Below are 22,448 nucleotides of genomic sequence, written 5' to 3'. Positions count from 1 at the left end.
CGCAGGATATTCAAATGTTCTAACCGCCGTTACAGGTCAGCCAACGGTGAAGAAAGAAAAACTAGTAGTAATAACACCAAGTAACGATTTGGTCAAGTAGACTAGATGTCGCCATTGATTTCCTAACGCCCTAAATTCACAGAGACTATAAACATTCCATTACGATTCGTATGAGTCGTCATGTCTTATGGCGAGGCGTGTCCTGAAGGGTTTGCATGGATTTAAATGCAGACATTTGTTTTTCCTTCTGACGCACAATTAATTACATTATCATCGAAAAAGTTTGAACTAAGTAAGTAATCACATTATAGTTGGAAATATTCAATAAGTACGTAGAATGGCTATTGTTAGATATTATTTTGTAAACTTGCACTTTATTTTATACTTTTATAGGAGAATAAAGGAATAATGAATTATGGAAAGAGATCGCCAAGTATGGGAACGCCCTCGGTATATTCCCACGTTACGTCAAGAAGTAGCGCGAATCTCAGATCTTCCAGATCTGTGCGTAGCGTTAAAATACCTTGGTATCAAAAGCCGATATTAAAGCACGCTTACATATTAGATATTCAAAGGGGAGCTATGCTCATAGCCGTATTTGCATTGGTATTTATTCAACGACGTCCATTTCTATTTAATTATTTTACATTTATATTTGCTATAACGAATTTAATATCTTCCCTCAGTGTTTGTCATTTTTCACCATATGTACCGCAATATTTGATATCTATTGTCTTTCGCAAGCTACGCCTGGTTCCACTCATTATGGATATTACATCATATCGTATGAATTTGTTTATATTGGCAATCAACACGGTAGTGATATTATTTACATCCATTTGACGTCGTACTATGTAATAATCTTTATAAATATTCATGAAATATTAACAAGTACCTTTGATTTCAGTTCGTAATGCTCTTATAGTTTTTGCATTATTCTCCATGATGGGCGGAGTAGTTGTTTTTATTACTTCATTGATGCTTATTACTGCATTACGTAAGGAATACGAAAAGAGAATGATACCATGGTTGTACAGTTTTGCCGCATTTACCATATTCCGTCTCTTTGCTTTCCTCTTCTTTAGTATCGTCAACGATTTGATATTTGCATACAATATCATGATATGTTTATTGTGGATATTATTTATTTCATTCTCCGTCTACGGATGGTTAATCGTGTATTCCCTGTATATCGAACTAAGCGACCTCACTAGATTAGAAGATTTAGCACACTTGAGGGTAAGTTATAATTTAAATGCAATATAATTATAAATGATTGGGCCGAGTTTAACCAAAAATTGAATGACAAATGTCTCTATTAATTTGTTTTAGATCGGTACTATGCAATCTCTAAACGCATCGACGACACATTCTATCGCTGGTTCTAGACCTACAACGCCGCATAGCACGGTATCGACAATGCCGGTCAATTGATATCAGTGTCGTATTATTAATGGAAAGAGAGAAGTCGTATGTTTTTGACCGAATGCGCCCCTTGCATTCACATTCTCACTCGAGAAGCTCAATTCCGTCCAAATATATATGATATATCTATATACATACATACATACATATATATATGTTTACACAGAGAGAGAGAGAGCATCGCATTGAAGTGTACAAGTATACAAGTGTATAAGTAGTACTAGAGTGCCGATAGCGATATCAAAATAATATCTTAGAGTATGTATTACACATTAAACTATTGTATTTTGACAGATTTTTATAAATACGTTTGTATATTTACAAAATTTCTACGTATTGCCAGAGTGGTATGAATAGATATGATTTGTTTCCCCGCTATTGGGCAATAATTGCGAGTGGCCAAGATATAGAGTGTTAAAGATCGTAAAATCAAAGGATTTTTAACAATTATGATATATATATTTTTTATTTGTGTATCTTTGCTTTGGCATTCTTTAAAAGAAATATTTATATGAGAAATTATAAATCCTAAATCGCGCGCATTATTCTTGACCATGTGAAAAGACGCACACAATCGGTGCATCTGCGTGCTCGAGTTAAGAAAATATTTTATCAAATATTTTCCAAATCGTCCAAGTGCTCCCTAATATGATGAATGTTTTCAAAGCTTGATGCATCCAGTACAATCTATAAGATAAAAAAAGAAAAAAAGAATTAGTTTAATTGGAGATTTCTATATTGATTAAAGGGAAAAAGAGAAGAAAAGAAGATTAATAAATGTCTTTAAACGTGATCTTGCTACGTAATAGATCGAGGTAACGTAATACTAGATTTACCTTTTCCACCTCAATTTACTGTCCTCTAAATTATCTGGATCTTCCTTGAATATATAAAGGCGTATTCCTTTAATATAATTTCGAAAATAAATCTTCCAATCAAAATTGGTCATGTTAAATCTAAAAAGTTGTTGATCCTTCGAATTTAATCTATGCCACATGTTTTGTACGTTGTCGTTGATAAATATCCAATTTCTGGTGCTGAAGAACGATATGATATCGCAAAAGTTGGTAATTTTTCCTATTATTTTTCGCATCCTGTAAATCATTAGAATGACATCCTTGACGAGATCGACTTCGATAGAATTGAGTACGCTTAATTAAGAGGATTTTGTGTACCTTGGCTTCTGGCCGACGCAGATTAACGCTGTATCTATGAGAATCGCTGGTATTAAGTGAAGGAATATAGACAAGAATTTGTAGAGCGACTTATATTTGGTGGTTATAATGGTTGGATACCAATACATAGAGCTCGGTGGATAGTGAGCAATGTAAGGGTAAGTCCATTTATTATACTGGTACCATGTTAGAGGTGCATCCACCGATGCTACGACGTTATATATGAGCACGTCATTTCCTTTTCTTTACGGAAAAGAAAAAGTCATTGTTAAAAGTAACGCGTAATAAAAGGAAATAAGATTGATGGACATTACCTATTTGTTTGCATATAAATGTCCCATGCGGATACGATCAAGGTATTTATGGTGATATCGACGGGTATTATATCGGCGATACTATTGGCATCGCATTGCATCACCCTTAAAATACCGGTTGTAACGGCAACGGCAATTCCGTTTGGTCCATAAATGTTGTCAAGCCATCCTTCTGTAGGTTCGTTAGCCGTCGATATGACTGCGAGATCAATGGACACATTCGTTCTTGAAATTTAATCAACGAAAGACCTTGGGCAATTGGATTCTATTATTATATCATTATTTTCCTGGGGGAAAAAGATCTCCCTTTCGGACATTGAATGTGTTGCGTGATAAATCCGTACCGAAGAAATTTATAGACATCGATTATCTCGGTATTTCATTCGTGATCTGTATTTATATCGAGTTTTTCGAAAGGCCCGTCTCAGAGGAGTGGACGACATCGATTTTGGGGTTCTCAACGGCGTTAAAGATTCGAGCGACATTCTACTCATAGTGGCCAGGTCCTCCTCGAAATCGGGATAATCTTCGGGATACATGGTTTCGATAGGCACGGTATAACAAACGATTTGTTTCTTAGGATGGCCGACCGTATAAATGAGGGCGCATATGAAAAGGATACTTCTGCCGAGAAGCGTAAGAAGAAAAATACCGATGGCCATTGCGATTTGCCACAATAAGGAGACAGTCCCGGTTATGAGGTACATGCCGATTGCCAAGCACATTTTTTTCGCGATTATTTATTAACCTTTTCTTTTTTTTCGTGCTTCAGATTTTTAACTCTGCCATTTTAGAAAACAAAAGGGTACCTCCTTTGGAAGAGGAAAAACAAAATATGGAAAAACAAAATATGGAAAAACAAAATATGGCAACAAGGGGTGACAACATTTTTCAAAATGTTGTTGATTTACCAAAAAAAAATAAGTAATAGGTATATTTAATTACCTATAGCAGGTCGAATTATTCCTATCGGTAGATTCCCACGTTTCTCTCTTATAAGGTTTTCCGCCATAGCTTTTGTGAATGTGTACGTGTTCGGCCATGTTTTCTTAATGCTGCGGGCGCGATAGAAAATAACACATTAAAATACCGCGATATGTAGTAATTGTCAGCACATAAATCTATGTACCATAGTAACGTAATACATACATATATACATATATATACATATATATATATATATATATATATATATATATATATATATATATATATATACAGATCTTACCACTGAAACTTATTCCCGAGTTCTTCTTCCGACAATTCGTTCGTTAATCTAATGAGTTCCTCGTGATTAATGGAATAATTGTAAAAGCGTTCTTCGATTCGTTTTTCAAAGCAATTCGCGTAGGCCGTCGATACGTGAACCAATGCCTGCAAAATATCTTTTCGTTTTATCCTCGACTAGATGCGAGCACGCACGTCTTCTCGCGCTGGATCAAGCGGATGGAAGGTTATTGAAAGGGGAAAAAAGAAGAAGATAAATAAAGGAGAAAAAGAAAAAGAGGAAGAAGAAAAAAAAGGGGGAAAAAAACAGCGAATAATATTTGCCATTGGTTTGTTCCTCATTTGCATTCAGTTTGTTCCTCTCAAGTTTGAACGTTGAAGCGTCGACGAGGGTATGACTAAGTAGTTACATAGTATATACTGAGCGATGCGCTCAAATAATAATACTTTTGAAAAAGAATAATGCGCAGAGATAATGCGTGAAAGCGCGTTACGTAGAGTTAGCGAATATTTGCCAAAAGAGAAAACGCGCGATACGTGTAAAAAACAGAAAAACACAAAAAAATGATAAATATAACGAATGTTACCTTCAGGTTCGGCATAGATTTGCACAATTCCAATAGATCATTAGTACTGCAAACGTTTATGATAGTTGCGAGCTTCAGTTTCTCGTTGAATCGGACCGTTGCTGCCACGTGAAAGACTATCGACACCTAACAATATCAAATAAAATAGCAGTGAAATAAGAATAACGGCTTTCAGGCCTCGTCGTTCCACATATTACAATAAACGAAAGATTTCTTCTCTAAGACGTTCACCTCGTTTATGAGCGTCCTACGATCTTCGGCCGAAATTCCTAATTCCTCGACGCTACAATCTCCGCATATGACGACGATCTTGTCGCGATACTTTGGTACCTCTCTCTTTATTCGATCAAAAACCTGAAATACATTCTTCAATCTTTAGACATACCTTTTTATCGTCCCGAAGAAGATTTAAAGAATGGGCTCGGTCGATCGGCACTTACACGATCCTGGAACAGTTCTTCTATCCGAGCTTGCGAATTTTTTCCCTTTTTTGGTCGCATCAGCAGGTAAAGACGAGCAACGTTAGGGCAACTTTGCAAAAGTTTCTCTATCAAGATTTTCCCTAAAAAGCCTGTACCACCTGAAGAAAAGATAGGATATAATAAAAAGGATAAAAACAAATGACAAAATACGATAAAGAGTTTCGTTCGGATATTCTTATTTATTTTCGTCAAAGCGATACCCGTTATTAAAATCCTTTGTCCAGCGTAAAATTCTTGTATCGGTGTCCCGCGCCGAGTTTCCTTTTCATCGAACTCCGAGATATCATTGTTATTTGTCTCTCCCAAATCGGACAGTTCCATTTTTTCTTTTCTTTCTTTTTCTTCTATATGAATAAAAAAGAAAAAAGAAAAAGAAGAAAAATGACAATCAAAATGAAACACGTAAAATGCGTATAAAATCTCTTCGCCTTAGGATATGACGTTATGTTATACTTTGACACCGATTATATTTCAATTTACGCGTGAATATTTCAAGAACCTCGGAAGAAGTTAAAGTTCGAGGAAGAAAAATTAATAATGCTATTTTTTCCTACTTTATCCAACGTTGAATACATTAGCGCTATTGGGGTAATGAATAAAAGTTAAGATTATATCACGCCTATCCATGTAAATTTTTTATCGGGATGAAAGCCGTATGAGTTATTGAATTTATGTTTCGAATGTCTTGATATTTTTTCTCAAGACTCTTCTCTATCGACGAAGATTTTTTCTTTGACCTTAGTTGCAATTAACGCGGAATCTTTATACAATGATCTTAACGATTCGCGAAGAGCGAATTTGTCTTCTTTCTTCTTATTCTCATTTTCTGACTTTTCTCTTGAAAAAAAAAGAGAATTACGTTGATCGCGTAAGATCGCAATCTTGCTGCGCAATCGATTGAAATGTTGGTCTCCGTGTCAAGGGCGCGTGGAAAACTAGTCCTGAGAGCTCTCAACGAAGCCTTTGCTTGCCGTACTCGACACGTTCAATGAGATTCTATGTACAGTTATGAGCATCACCGTTATTCAGAAACGAAACTAACGGTTATACTTCTACTTCTCTCGACCAAACTCTAGACATTTTTAACCACGGATAAATAAAAAAAGAAAAAAAAGAAAAAAAAAAAACAAAAAAAGAAAAAAGAACAAAAAATGTTATAGAACGTTATAGAAAAGAAAAAGAGAATAATTAAAAGATCATCCGAGCGGTTACGTGTTAAAATGCATCTGCACGAATATTATGCAAGGATCGACGATTTTCTGAATCGGTCGAGACATCGATTGAAAATTCGACCGACTTACGCTCTACGTGCGACTTATGAATCGCAATGCGTCGTGAAAGTGTTACTAACATCGTACGACGTATGTCGTAAGGAGTACCTCTATTCTACCTTCGTTCCACTCATTTGCCGATTCGGTGACCCAACTCGTCCTCTAATCGTACGAACAATTTTATTTAGATTTTCATCATGTCGCACTACTTTTCCCTATTCTTTCCGAGCAGACTTATTTGCGACAGGCAAATTTAAATAACTTGATTTTTCTTTGATGTTGCGTATCAAGATTGATAAATGACATATCCAGATACGAAAAATAAAGATTTAAAAGAATTTCGTAGTTTTGGTATCCCACAGAGATTTATGAGATGAAGATGGCCGACCGTTAACCTTCGTTTGATCGCAATGAAACATGCACGACCTTAAAGCGAAAAAGAAAACAACGTGACGAGCGAGGAAAATGGACGCAGCTTGTCCGCGTGTGATACTTTCTCGTCCGAAGAATGTACAACGCGTCTTCTTTCTCGTCAATGTACTTTGAAAGCACTTTTATTCTTTCTTCTTATTTCTACGCCGTTTATTCGGTAAAAATTAATTGAGAAGAGCCTTTCTTTGACCGAAGATACGAAAGAAAAAGAAAGAGAAAGAATCGTATAGAATTAAAAATTACTAACTTGATACGATTCCTTGTCCTGATTCAAGTCCAATGATATCGAGGAAAGGCAGCAGAGGCGGATACGAGTACGGTACCAAGTTTCGAAGAATACTGAACGTCGATATGTGATTTTACGCTCATTCCCCGAATATATATTTTTCTTCTTCTTAATCTTCTCTTTTCATACGCCTTCTCCAATGAAAGACTAAAATCGACTCTATCGACTTTTGATCTCATTAATCTCAACACCGCGTGTTCCCACTTTCGAGCTTTCAGGCTTCCCTTTCCTTTCCTTCTCTCTCTCTCTCTCTCTCTCTCTCTCTCTCTCTCTCTCTCTCTCTCTCTCTCTCTTCTCCCCACCTCACCCACGTATACTTTCTTTCTTACTCGCCGTAGATTCACAAAAGCCATGTATGACTTCATGTAGACTTCATCTCTCCAAGACTTTTCGCTTTTTTATTTTAGTCAACGAGTTAAAGCACGAAACCTTGAATTTTGATAACTCGAATGATATTTCAAAAGCGAATGACAATTAAGAGGCTTCTTTTAGCGATTTGCTTTTTCTCCTTATCTTCTTTATATTGTTATCCAATTTTTCCATTTATTCTCACATTTCAAATACGTGCGCAGTAACAATACACAAGTATACATTTTCTTACGCGATAGGATGAGTTTGCTGAAAACGGAAAAGCTTGTCTTACCGACGTCAAATTATATACCCAAGTACGTACGAGCAAAGTATCTTGAACGATGAAACAAACCGAGACTTGCGATTTATGTCGTTGGTATGTAAGAAACTGAGCAAGCTGAGCAAGCATAAACATTCTTAATGGCATAGTATCCAATTCGGAAAAATTATCACGGCGTAGTTTGCACGAGTAATTCGTTATAAAAAAAAAATATAATAAAAATACAATTCCAAATGTCTCGAAATTAATGCATTTTTTTAATTGCCTGTCCGACACGTGTTTAACTATTTTTTATCGTGAGTTCCAATTCATCGTAAGTAAAGAGCATTACTTTTAAATAATTCATTAACATTTGTCAATGTAAAAAGAAAAGAAAAAAGAAAGAAAAAGAAACAATCTGAAAAAAACTAATAAATTTCGGCACCCGTTTAGATTTACTATCAAAACTTTCGCGGTTTAAAACCGATATTTCATAAGTTGTAACTTTCTCTATCGACCTTTTTGATTAGCTGTATGACATCAGAATTCCGATTGAAACATGACTTACCGAATCAATTAGCAACATGAACTGCATATTTAGATATTATAACGTTTACCGTTCGAACAGAAATACTAATATTATACAATTTATTCTTCAAGATCAAGGACTTAATTAATGGAAATTAATTCTATTATTCAATTAATTAATTAATTGAAAAGAATTCGCTAGGAATAACGAATTAAACATATTGAATGGATTTTTGTCAATAGAGCTCGTTTTCACTAACAATGTCCAAATTTTCGGCACTGTTTTATTCAATACTATTATCTCGAACGTGCGCCTTTATAAAGACCATTGTGAAACTATTAAACTTCTAATGTCGCATCGTAACGCAAACATATATGTATGTATGTATATATATATATATATATATATATATGTGTGTGTGTATATATATATATATATATATACTTAATAGATAAGAGGCACACAACAACCCATCCGTTTTGAAGATACAAACAACCCTCGTAAGTTTTTTTTCCACCTTATCGCCGGCACAACAGCCAACATATATTATGCTTATACTTTAATTCGCTCAAGCAACATTCTATTTCTAACACATCCTTTTCTTCAATATCAATTTTATCAATACCCCCGCGATCCTGAATTTGTCTCTTCGGACATTCGAATACACTGTTCATTTCCAATTGAGTATCTGTAAAGGACACATGAATACAAGTGATGCAAGAGACGACAAACGATCGTATATTTGAAACAGAGATTCGCGAATTTATACGCGCGTATCGTAACAATGAAAAAAATCTCTAAAGATAATAAATATATTTATCGTTTTGTAGTTTTTTCATACGATCAAAAACTTCATATATCGTATTCTGACTGGGGAGCCACCAAATGTTTTATTAGTACTACCTTTAATAAATATAAACATATATAAAATTTATTAGAATTTAATTTACTGAATTAATTTAACGATCTTACCGAATTAAATCAACGATCATTATCATCATAATGTATATGACTGCAAATATTAATAAAATAAAAATATTCTATTCCTTTCTTATTTTGATTTTATTTAAATTTATTCTCTTTAATTAATACATTTGAATAAGGAGATATTCGTCATTATGAATAAAAAATAATAAATCGAAACTATAAAAGATAAAAAATTCAAATATCCGAATAGTATGATATTTAGTTTGCAAAATTTATAATTACCAATAGATACATCTGTTAGATAAATCAGACTTTCTTCTTTACCTTAGTTTTTGACCGATGAACGATCAAACAAAATCCATTATCAGAATTCCTGGTAAAGTACGAAATATAAAATAAGCAAAGTTAGTCGAAGACAAATTTATTGATCGTCGTAAGCATCGGAATACGATAGCGTATGCCTTCGATATTCGTTTTGTGATTAACAAATTAAAATAACAAGTCCATCTAGTTACATTATCCGACATTATTATACAATTGGTTAAAAATGGAGGAAGGAATTTGGTACGTATGTATCTTTTTCCTTGCAAAAGATAATTTTGTTATTTATGTTTCTTTCTTATTATTCATGTTTGTGCTAATGAAACGATATTATATCGCAAATAAACCAAGATGTATGCACGTATATATATATATCTATATATATACATAATGGAATACACAACAATTTCTCTTGATATATTCGCATTTATAACTACGTAATGAACCAAGACACTAATTTATACGTCAAAGTCACTTTGACCTACGCATGATTCTATTTATTTTTACCGACGACATTTTTGTCCACTTCAAGACCACTTTGTATCGAGCTACAGAGTAGTCTTGAATAATTTAAATTCGAATTCTTTTTTACGAAGTTATTCGTATGTAATAGTTTCGATTCACTTATCGTTTATGTATATATTAATGTACCTGTATAAAGGACATGTTATTTTACACTTATTTGTCATTCGTGATAATGTCCAGTTATATCATGTTCTAATCAATCCAGTTTACATTCCAATTGTCACTATGCCTGCCAACGAGCTACGTACAAAGCGACAGAGGACCCTTCTCTTTTGTAGCTAGATATTACAAAACTAATTGATCTTTGTTAAATTTACTAATAATATAGATAATAATAGGTAATATAGAAAGATGGTGATTTAAAGCGTAAAAAGTTTTCCTGTTATCTATTTCCCCCACTATTTCCGTTGGGCCATTCAATTTCCATTATGAATAACTTCATTAATGAGAACATTTGTTAAAAAAAAAAAAAAAAAATTTGTCTACGTCATAATAACTTATATATACCATAATATCGACACTATCGTGTTTAACCAATGAACAAAGATTTTTAACATGTTTTTCGTTCGGTTTTCCTTATACTTTTGCATGACCATCATCAGATATCGTCAAATATTGAACTTGCTCTCGTCACAAAATATCACGTTCTTTCGAAATTCGAATGAATTTTACGCGCTTGCATTACCCTCACATATAGCTGTTTCTTGACTATTCGTGACTATTAATAGGTTCGTGATTTATAATGAGGTGGAACAGGCTTGTAGTAATAAAATACGTAAACGTGCTATAACAAATAAAACGGACTTGTCAACTAGATCGATGAAAGAGCAGAATATCGTATAGATTATTTTTAACAATTAATAGAATCAATGCGAAAGAGGTTTGCAGACGCAATAAAACAAAAAGAATATTCCATTATTAGGCGTACACACAGACGTGCGCTCACTTGATATATTACCTACAATAAATAATTAACTTTGATGTCCCGTGTCGATACTTTAATGATCGTAATTAATCTACGGAATCGTCTAACTTAACTTTAATTGATAATTTTCTTCTTGTTGTATTTTTTTTTTCTTTCTTTGACAGTTCCATTCGTTCGAAGTAAAAATATTAAAAAATATTAAATGAAAAATACAAAAAGTTCTCTTCATAATCTATTTATTTTTTATATTCCTATCAACAATTACCTGCGCATGATTTAGTAATTTATTGTAGTTTATTGGGCAAATAACAGAAAAGAAGTCTGTTTTCGTTGGAAAGTGCGCCTAAATTCACTTATAACAACACAAAGTGAACTTGTCGTATACTTGTACTCCTCAAATAATACGAAATTCGATAAGTTTTCAGCTTCGATCTCTACCGAATATTGCTTCTTAATCTTAATATTCCCTATTTTTCACATTTATTTTCCTTTTGTTCTTTAAATTGCAAAAGATATATATTTATTCGCAAGTTATACATAAATGTCCAATAGTTGTATTCGCAAAATTGAGAGAAATTTTGTAAAGGAGTTTTGTGACAAAAACGGGTGGAACCTTTTGTCTATTTTTCAAACTTTTTTTTATTTCGAACTGTTTCTCGAATATATGTATATATATATATATATATATATATATATATATATATATACACATAAATATGTTGCATTAAGAAAATTTACAACGTCCTGTTAATATATTATATAATTTGACGTTTAGAACGAATATACATTAATCTTGAGCATGAATCATTAACGCTCAGTCTATTGGCTCGTTATCAAAAAAAGAAACAAAAAATAAAAGAAAGAGAGAGAAATTAACGACGTACGATGGATTAATTATTTTTTGCTTTATTTTAAAGTGCTTTATTTTTATTCTCGATTGATCGTTGTTGTCCTATTTGCTCGCGAAACATGAAACACCTAGATGATTAAGTAAGCAACCAGACATTTTTAATGGTAAATTCAAACAAAAGAGAAAAAAAGCCTGTCAATTTAATCCGTTTAATCGAGCGCACGAATTTTGTTTAAAGTAACGTCGTTTATATCGCATTATAGATCTACATAGCGACGAACGAATAAATAAAAATATTTTTGAATCTTTGATATTCATTTCACGCGCAATCCTGAAGCTGGCATTTTATATTAATTGTAAATATATTAAATTCACTTAACATTCGTAGAAGCTTACATTTCAAGCTTTAGACGCTTTTTCCTCGACCTTTTTTTGAAGGCAAAAATTATAAAAACAATTAACTCTTCGATAGGCCTGAAAACATTTGTTCCAGTATATTGAACATTCTATATTCCATATTGAAACAGATTAGATTCGGTTTTTTATCTCGAAAATTTATTGTTCCCCATGAAAATACTTGATATTTTTCAGCGAGCACTGTTTGTTTTTCTTTACCTTTGTCGCAAATTTTTTACTTTAGTCATTTCAATAGCGACAGAGTCTTACAAATTAAGAATCCATTCGAAATATTCTTTCGGATCGATCTATGTTATTTCTTGCCACTGTCAAAGTTGCGAAAATGCCAACAGTTCATCGTCAATTACTGCAGAATAAAAATACAAAAATAAAAGATTTTCTTTAAACAATAAGTAACTTAATAAGTGACAGAAACAATCAAATTACGATATATATATATATATATACATATATATATATATACATATATATATATATATACATATATATATATATACATATATATATATTGGTCTTGCGAAGAAAATTCACGGAAACTGTATCTTTATTCCTCCTATAGCCCAGCTCAGCCCCATTAATACGAGATCCCTTAAATAAGAGAAATCTTCGATTCGTACTTTGGCGAAAGCATAAATTACAATTGTCCCTTTTCCTTATATGACCATCAAAGCTCTCCTATGCTCTCATATGACTACCTTGAGCTCTCTTATGCGTATCCGAATGTTACGAGTGCTTTGGAAAGTAACGCCCATGTGATAATAAGAAAGACAGAAGCGATAACAAGTTTCAACGTCTGATGCATCCAGTAAAGCCTTGAAAATTCAAAAAATCAGTATATCTTTTGAAAAAGGACAAAGGAGAAGAAGAAATGGAAAAATACCTTTGCCATTTTATACGAGCTTGTGGAATTGTTTCAATGGGATCCTTTAAAATATATATTCTTATTCCTCGGATGTAGCTTTGAAAATAAGTATCCCAAACGAGTTCTTTCATATCGCAAAGGAACAACTTACGATCTTCGGCCGTTAATTTTTTAGTCAATTCGTTCAATCTTTTGTTCGTAAATTTCCATTCGGTTATAGAAAAGTGACTGAGTACATCCATAAATTTGTGAATTTTGTTATATATTTTGAGTAATCTTTAACAGAAAAAGGATGAAGCTCTTATACATCTTTTATTTGCTACTTCCTTGTTTGTCTCTTTTTACGTTCTACTATAAAATAAATTTTATTTATAAAATAATATAAACGATTTACCTTGGTTGCTTGCCCATACACAACGCGACCGTATCGATTATAAGAGCCGGTAGTAGATGCAAAAAGTAGACGTAGAAGAGATGGATCGGCCGATATTTCGTATTCCTAAAGCTATAATACCAAATTGATTCTTTAGTCGGTATTAATAGTCCGTACTTGGCAGACATGTCTTTTAGTTCGTCGTAGGTAATTGGATTATCCTTAGATATGTAATTATAAATAGGAGTATCTTCGTTGGATCTGAAATATCATGTATAAGAGTAAGCTCGGCTCATTTGCTTTTTTCTTATCTCTCTCTCTCTCTCTCTCTCCCTCTCTCTCCCTCTCTCTCCTCTTCCTAATCTTCATTCGACTCGACCGGGAAAATTTTTTCCAAGTAAAAGATGATACCTTTTATTATTGGCAATGTCCCAGGCACTAGCGATTAGCGCATTGATCGTCAAATCTCCGGGTACCAAGTTAACTTTTAGCGATCCATCGCAATGATGAGATCGTATCAGTCCCATGCCAGCACCCGCTACGATTCCTATCGGTCCGTACATATTATCGATCCATCCTGGAATGGGCTCCCGATAGGTGGATATCACTGGGAATATTATTTTTCATTAATCGATAATACATTATTTATTCTTTAGTTCTATAAGGATAAATATTCTATAAGAATAATACCAACCAACTCCTGGACGAAATATTCCAATCGGTATCGAGCCGGCTTGCTTTTTTACTACGTTCTCGGCGACCGATTTCGTATAAACGTATGTATTTGGCCATATTCCAAGTAATCTGAAATAAAAAAAAATGTCTCTGTTTAAATCAAAAAACATGGCTAGCATGTAAACGATCATGGTAGCGATAAAACTTACTGCGGTGTAATATCGTCGAGCAATTTCTCGTCCAAACAATCCATCAGATCGATCAACTTGTCCGAATCTATCGGTGGATCGTAATACCTCTCCTCGATCGGATTTTGTAGGCAATTTGCAAAAGCAGTGGATACGTGAACGAAACTCTGCAATATATCGATGATAATATTTATCCAAATTATCTTTCTTCGTTGATAACTCCTGATGGTCCTTAGTTGAGAAATTCGGTACCTTCAGTTTCGGCATTTCTTTCGACAGGTTTAACAAGTCCTTCAGGCTTCGAACGTTAATAGCCGTCGCCGATTTAATTTTCTCGTTGAATTTGACGGTCGCGGCGACATGAAAGACAATGGAGACCTCGCGTATAATTGTAGCTCTATCGGTCATCGAGATACCGAGATCCGGCAAAATACAATCGCCCTCGATCGCTACTATGCGATGTTGGAATTTTGGTTGCTCCTCTCTCAGCGTCGAAAATAACTGAAGATAAAAGCACGTCTTATTATTTCATTCACAACGAAAAGATTTTCATCTACTAAATACTAAATTTTTTTTAGAATTGAAATCAAGGATAGGAATGAAGAGAAGGATCGATCGAAGACGGCTCACCGGATCTTCAATCAGTTCTTCCGTGCGTTGAAGCACGTCCTTTCCTTTTTTCGAACGAATCAGAACGTAAATGCAACAAATACCAGGACATCCCCTCAACAATTTCTCGATTAATAATTTTCCGAGAAAGCCCGTGCCGCCGGTAACGAATATACATTGGCCATCGTAAAACTCCTGTATGGCCGTAAGCTTCTCGACGTTTTCGACGGGCGATTGCATATCGGTTGGCCCATACTCCGTCGGGGTACCAGCTCTTGAACCGCTTTCGGCGACTGCCACTTCCTGTCCGCCCGCTTCCAACAGCACTTCCACCATTTCTACTTTTCCCAATTGGTCTGTAAACGTAAACATAAACGTAACCGCAAACGTAACCGCATGCGTAACCGTAAACCTATTAAAATATTTCTAATCGATCTCGTGCTTCTTCCTTTTCCATCACTTTCGCACGAGTCTTTTCATACGCTCCTTTAGAATTAGACCGACAATTCTATTAACTCAATAGTCCATTGAATCAACGTGGAGGATCAACGCATAATGCAAAGCTCTCAAGTGCCTCTTAGATAGTTTCAAATGGAAATATTTTTTTCACGCATTCTCTAATTTAACGTGTTCGAGCGTGTACCAATCGATCGATCGATCGATCACGATCAATTCGAAAGAAAGGAAAGAAGCTATTTATGGCGGTTATTGCGCATCTGAAACGCTGCTGCAAAATGAAAAGCTTCGCGATTGGAAAAAATCGTTTGATCGGTGACCCTTGCGATTGATAGGGAGAATACAAAATGAGGAGTGAAAAGGAAAGAAAATATGCCCACAGACATACATCTGTAGTTGTTTTTATTTATCGCAGGTGCAAAAGCGCGGAAGTAATAATATATAACGAAAGAAAAAATGTCCTTTCATTTCCTTTCTTTCGCGATAAACGAATCTTTTTACAAGACCGGAGAAATAATTCACCACGGCAAGTTGACCGTTCGACTAGCCTTGTAATATGTAATTCGCAAAAAGAAATTGACACGATGCGTCTTAGCGAGGCGAGTGAAAGTTGACGGTAAAGTTGCATCGTTTCGTTCGTCGAAATCTATCAATACATAGATGCAATGTAAGAAGAGAAGTCGGGCGCACCTCATCTCGTACCGCGTCCGGCATATATAATAACGTTTAATTCATAATATTTATTCTCATACATCTGTCAAGATTATTTTATCGATAAATGCATGTGTGTGTGTGTGAATATATATATATATATATATATATATATATATATATATATATATATATGTACATATATACCGTATATATGTATATATGTGTATATTTATAATTCCGCATTCGTATAGGCAAGCGCGTGCGAAACAAAGAAGATTATTCGTAGTAAGAAAACATTTTAACCTATAGATAGAATATAAAAATAAATCATCGATCTTTAGACGCAACGCAATCTTCGATTGTGCATGGTTTCGATTACGATGGAAAACCGCGTTGCCCTATTATTATAGTTTGTGCGTCTTTCTTTTCGTCATATAATTATTGACTCTTTTATTATCATCAAGCCGCACCGATGGCTTTAATCGTCCATTAAAATTTCTTATCGATTTACCACTTTAGTATGATATCATATAATTCAATGAAATTCGAGCAAGGAACCACTGATAATAATTTTTACGTTCAAAGTATACGTGGACGAAGTATACGTTCGATTCGATACGTAATTAAATACACGAATCTAACATGTCATAAACTCTATTTAAGTAGACTAACGAGTTTTCTTTTTGGTCACATAGTTAATAAGCTAAATGAAAAAGTATTATTCATCGGTAATGCACATGTAATTTCTTCTGATCGGTCCTATGATGTCCGTGTCAATAATATTCTTGCACAAACAAATCAGAAACGAGAGAGAAAGAGAGAGAGAGAGAGAGAGGCTAAAGGAATGCGAGATTTCTCCCAAGCACATTGTATTTAACCATTTTGTCTAGTTAATAGTCTAGAAAAACACGTGTTCCTTATTAACCGTTCAAACATGCCAGTTTCGAGTTATAACCGCGAGGTTAACCGTAAACATTTAACGTTCGTCGCGATCATATTTGTTCGAATCCCATCCATCCTTCTTTAACAGGAAACGTTTTCAATTGGAAAGTACGGTACTAGAGGTTAAACGCAAATAGACGGTATTTATAGCTTTTTCGAGGTGAATTTCGATCGGATTTCGTACGACGAAAATTTTGTTCTTTACGACGCTTAAAAGAAACATTTCTCTTTAGCTTAAGAATGCGCATTTTTTCCCATAATCCGACGGATCATCTTTATCGCGCCGTTCGCCGTTAAAAAGTTAATGGAAGATTTTACGTAATAAGGTAGTTGGTAAAAAGCGAAAAGGCAACGAAGAGCGTAAAAAAATTGTAAGAAATCGGAGAGACGAGTATCTATATAGGTACGCGGTTGATTTTACGCATGTCACTTGATTAGCACCGAGTTCGGAGTAAAAGTTTGTCTAGAAAAGATTCTTAAGGTATGTATGAAGCGGAAGACAAGCATCGGTGATTACGCAAACGGGCGTAAACGACAAAAAACGAAAGATCCTACAAGAATCTCGTTTGAACCGTACGACGGCAAATATATGTTCGCTAGTATTTGGAAGTCTAATACACGTCCGATCGAAAGGCCCTTACGATCCTCGTCGAAACGCACGCACGTGTCAAGCATACGTGTCTCCTTTATATAATAGAGTTGAGAAAGAAAGAGATTAGGAATGATTACAATTTCATATTGTACAAGCGAGGCTAGAATATGAGAAAGTAGATACTATATTGGAAAAGTTCGTCGCGATAGTTACACGATAAAATTACGGGAAAGTAATTTACTAAACTGTCTAAATTTACTCTTTCTAAAAGTTTCGACGTTATATCATTTTTATCGGTTATAAAATATGCGGAAATATGCGGATAACGTTGATATAGAAAAAGCATAAACGCGCGCGAGTGCATGCATAATTTAAGAACAATAATAGGAAGGAAGGAAAATGAAAAAAGAAAGTTACGAAAAGTGATTGACTACGCGTTTTACGCAGGCGCAAAAGAACGCGCGTAGATTTAATTACCGATTGCCGTCTCTTTTATACTTTCCTCCGATTCTATACGATCTAGATCGAACGAAAGTTTCTAATCTATCCGCATAGCACTTCCGCGATAGATCTAGGACGAATTCTTTTACTTACAATCTACATGTCCTCGGGACGCAACTTGTAGAAAAAGATTGAATAACGTTAATAAGAGACGTCAACGTTTTGTCGTCGTCGAGAGGATCGATGGAATTTCAGCGAATAACGGAAGAAGTCGTTTCTCCGAATCTTTGGACAAATGTCAAGGTCTTGAACATTTCTCGCTCTTTCAATTCGCTCATTTCTCCCGGCGTAGTTCGGGATATCTACGTATGAACGAAATTAGCTACGCATATGGTATGCGGAACATTGAACGGCGGCACTCTTAGTAAGAGGCAACTCACGAACTCCTATTTGTACATAATGCAAATAATAGCGTCTTCTTAATGAAAGATTTTACATAATAAGAAGTTACATAATAAAAGGTGAAAAGACAACGATAAAAAACGATAAGAAATCGGAGGGGTGAGTACGTACGTTTGATAGATATGCGCCGCTGATTTTACGCGGTCGCTCGATTACCGCTTACTTCGGGATATGCATATATATTTTATAAGACCGTCATAACAAACGAGCATGAATCGCAAACAATTACGCGGCGATCTATTATGAAAGACACGTGTTTCGTTGATCCTTAAAACTCTATCCTTATAGGCACATTCGATTAAAATCGTTAACCGTTAAATCGATTTAGGTAAAACTCAGGCTAATTCGCAGAATATTAGGGAAATTGAATTACTTTTTATAGTTAATCCATAAAAGCGACAAAATCTCAAAATGACACGAGTATACTGTGATAAAGAATGAAAATTGTAAAGATAACAAAAGTACTTGCTGCTAAAGTTTGCAAAAAAATAACATTCTTCTCGTGTCGTCTATCTCGTCGAACTGTCTCGTCGAATTAAATCAAAAGTTTCACTAACCTTATTCGAGCTCCCGCGAAAGTGATACGCGCTCACGTATCTGCGCAGTCGTAAGGAGAAGTGCAATCACAGCTAAACCACCGCAGCTTTCTCTCACAGCTTGGCTTTCTTCCTCTTTCGAGCTACTACTCCTCGTATTTTTTAACAGTTTGATCTTCCCTTCCCTCCACAAGTTCCAAAATTCTTATTTTATCTTTTTTGTTTTCTTCCCCAATCGTTTGCGATATTTTTATATATATATATATATATATATTATATATTATTATGCTGGCTCACTACTCTCTTTTAAATTTAGTTCCAACTAAAGAAATTAACGGAGGTAGCTATACGACATGATACCGCTTGCAATGAAGACAGACTTTGTATTTTTCAGGTGGACAGTACGAAAAGTAATATTACTATGGAAGAAAGAAAAGGTGGAGGTGGAATAGGAAGAGGAGTGGGTACTTTGTACCTCTCCTTTCTATCACGATCATTAAACCTTCCTCCCCCCTTTCTCTCTCTCTCTCTCACCATCCCCCCACCTCTCTCTCTCTCCCTCTCTTTGTTTTCTTCTCGTGCATTAGTCAACATTTCGTGTTTTAACACGATGCAAAGCAATTCGCAAATATACACTGAGAATGTACACAAATGAGAAATAATATAAAGTCGTATTTTCACAATTAAACGCGTTAACGCGTAACTACTTTAATAATTTCTATAGATTTAATAACTATTAAATGGGCCTCTCATAATGACACGTAAGACGTAGAATATAAAACCGTTAATAAGAAAAGTATATCTTTATTAAAAAAAAAAAAGAAAAAAAAAAGATATTTCCACGTATATCATATTATAAATTAAACAGCACGTTCATTCGATAAGTACGTGACTATTCTTAATATTTTAATAAATTTTCCTCAATAATCGTCTTACTATATTTTGTATCTACGAATCGCAGCTAAATCACTGCAGCTTTCTCTCAGAGTTTGACTTTCTTTCTCTTTCGAGCTACTACTTCTCATATTTTTTAACAGTTTGATCTTTCCTTCCCTCCATTTTTTTTCGATTCTTATTTTATCTTTTCTTTTCAGTCATTTGCGATATTCGTATGTTACTATGTTGATTCACTACTCCTCTTGCTACCCTCCGTTAGATTTAACTTTAGCTAAAAAAATGAATGACGTTAGCTATACGACATGATACCGCTCGTAGCAAAAACAGATTTTGCATTTTTCATGTGGACAATAAGAAAATTAATGTTACTATGGAAGAAGGAGGAGGAGATGGAATAGGAAGAGGAGTGGAAGTTACTTTGTACCTCTTTTTTCACGACCATTAATTCTTTCCCTCCCTCTCTCTCTTTGTTTTCTTCTCGTACATTAGTCAACATTTCGTGTTTTAACACGTTGCAAAGCAATTTGCAAATGTACATTGAGAATGTACACAAATGAGAAATAATATAAAGTTGTATTTTCACAATTAAACGCGTTAACGCGCAACGACTTTAATAATTTCTATAGATTTAATATCTATTAAATGGGCCTTTTATAATGATACGTAAGATGTAGAATATAAAACCGTTAATAAGAAAAGTATTTATTGAAAAAAAAAAAAAAGAAAAAATCCACGTATATCATATTATAAATTAATCAGCACGTTCATTCAATACGTACGTGACTATTCTTAACATTTTAATAAATTTTCTTCGATAATCGTCTTACTATCTTCCGTATCTGCGAATAAGAAGTAAGGAGATACGGTTTCAAATGTTTCGAGAAATGTACAAAAAATGCGTGAAAAAGGAGTAAAATTATTTGCGGACAGAACCACGTATGAGCTTGATATCGTATTCGCATTGCTATTAAAGTCACGGAATATATTAATCAAAGAAATATCTGATAATAAACGATTAAACATTGGCGCTAACTCGAGATACGCTTTTTTCATCGTTATATTTTCACTCGTTAGGATTTACTTAAGTCTTACCTTTTCGTCGAAAGACGAAAGAGCGCGGAAGCGTATGAAGCGCTAAAATAAGAGTCGATAAATATTTGTTGAGCGTTAATGTTTTTTCTATACTCAATCGTCCTTTTCGTTTGAAAACAAACCGACCACTAGCGACGGTTTGAATTCGCGTCGTCGTTCTTTATGGAAGCCGGTAGGAGAAAAAGAAGGAAGAAAATAGGAAATTCTTGAAACTTACTTCGACGATTTTCCTTTATTCTCTTAATAGAACTCGTCTGTGTCGCGCATTTCCTAAAACTTCACTGAGAATTCCGTTACTCCGTATCATTTTCAAAATTTGCTCGTACGTCTTCTGGTGCAGGCGACATAGGTGAAGTGGATTAATGCAGTTAATGCAGTTAGATAAGAAAGAATCGCCATTATGTACATACATTAATGTAAATGTCTTGTTCCCTACACCCCGCCCCCACCCCACCCCGGATCCGAAAATACACCTTCGAAATCGAATCGATAGAATTCTTTCTTTCTTTGAAAAAAAAACGATCGAGACCGATCGAAAGAGTAAAAGAGAAAATATTTTATATATATATATATGTATCTCGTGAGATAAGATTGATTGGCTGCTTGTCGTGCAGTGTGTGTGTCTATTCGAGAACCAATTCGAATTAAAATGATGCATCTGCCCTTTCTCTCTCTCATCGGCGCGAAACAGACGTCTTTCTATGTGATTAAACCGCGACATGGAAGAGTGCAAATTTCTCCCTTATTCAAACGCTTCTTTTGTCTCGAAATTTCTCGAAGCGTTGTACACGATTCGGTGGGCTAAACAAAAAAGAGAGAGAGAGAGAGAGAGAGAGGGAGGAAGGGAGAGATGCCCCGTCTACGTTAAGTTAGATATTTTCTTATAAGAGAAATACTCGGTTATTCGTTGACTCTCACTTTGATTCATTCCTCGGTGCCGTCGTTCGCCCTAACGAACAACCAGGACTGACTCTATGATGTATTTTACTGTACGAGTACGTAATTATCGAGTGCACTGTTAGGATGCTACCCAAAGACTGTCTTACAGTGCCATCTAGATATGAAAGTTTAAAGAGAGAAAATAGCAATAATAAAAAAACAATCTCGAAGAAAATCTGTCGATCATTTACGTGCGACAAAATTAATAGACAATTAATCAAAGAAGAATGGGACATTTGTAAATTAACATTTGAAAGGAACACGTTCGTTCCTTGAAATAGAAGCTAATCGCGTACATTCGTTTATGAAAATGATCCTTGCCCAGATGATAATGTGCTTATTAACGAGCTCATTAAGTAAACATCGAACGTCCGTACAACTCACGTAAATAACGATTAATACGTCAGATATCGAAGGTACATTAGAA

At 34.7% G+C, this 22,448-nt stretch overlaps 2 protein-coding genes across 2 annotated transcripts; one reads left to right on the top strand and one right to left on the bottom strand.

Annotated features, from left to right (window-relative positions):
- Positions 1–133: 133 nt before the first annotated feature.
- LOC124427339 lies at positions 134–2,218 on the top strand. Its single transcript, XM_046970159.1, has 5 exons — positions 134–292; positions 394–606; positions 687–816; positions 908–1,239; positions 1,333–2,218. Exons 2-5 carry the CDS (start codon positions 409–411, stop codon positions 1,432–1,434), a joined length of 762 nt encoding a protein of 253 aa, XP_046826115.1. The 5' UTR covers positions 134–292; positions 394–408; the 3' UTR covers positions 1,435–2,218.
- Positions 1,873–22,324, bottom strand: LOC124427541. The gene is made up of 23 exons (XM_046970555.1): positions 22,001–22,324; positions 15,032–15,366; positions 14,654–14,902; positions 14,423–14,568; positions 14,233–14,342; positions 13,950–14,145; positions 13,560–13,799; positions 13,184–13,441; positions 13,016–13,115; positions 12,283–12,392; positions 10,094–10,146; positions 8,897–9,026; positions 7,161–7,273; positions 5,411–5,554; positions 5,169–5,308; positions 4,960–5,082; positions 4,729–4,854; positions 4,143–4,288; positions 3,860–3,969; positions 2,915–3,113; positions 2,601–2,843; positions 2,262–2,519; positions 1,873–2,112 (listed from the first exon to the last, which is right to left on the bottom strand). The coding sequence occupies exons 1-23, from the start codon at positions 22,008–22,010 to the stop codon at positions 2,022–2,024; spliced, it is 3,630 nt and encodes a 1,209-aa protein (XP_046826511.1). The 5' UTR covers positions 22,011–22,324; the 3' UTR covers positions 1,873–2,021.
- Between the last annotated feature and the right edge of the window lie 124 nt (positions 22,325–22,448).

This window comes from Vespa crabro, chromosome 10 (genome assembly GCF_910589235.1).
Source record: "Vespa crabro chromosome 10, iyVesCrab1.2, whole genome shotgun sequence".
Lineage (NCBI taxonomy): Eukaryota > Metazoa > Arthropoda > Insecta > Hymenoptera > Vespidae > Vespa > Vespa crabro.
This window is presented reverse-complemented; position numbering and strand designations above follow the sequence as displayed.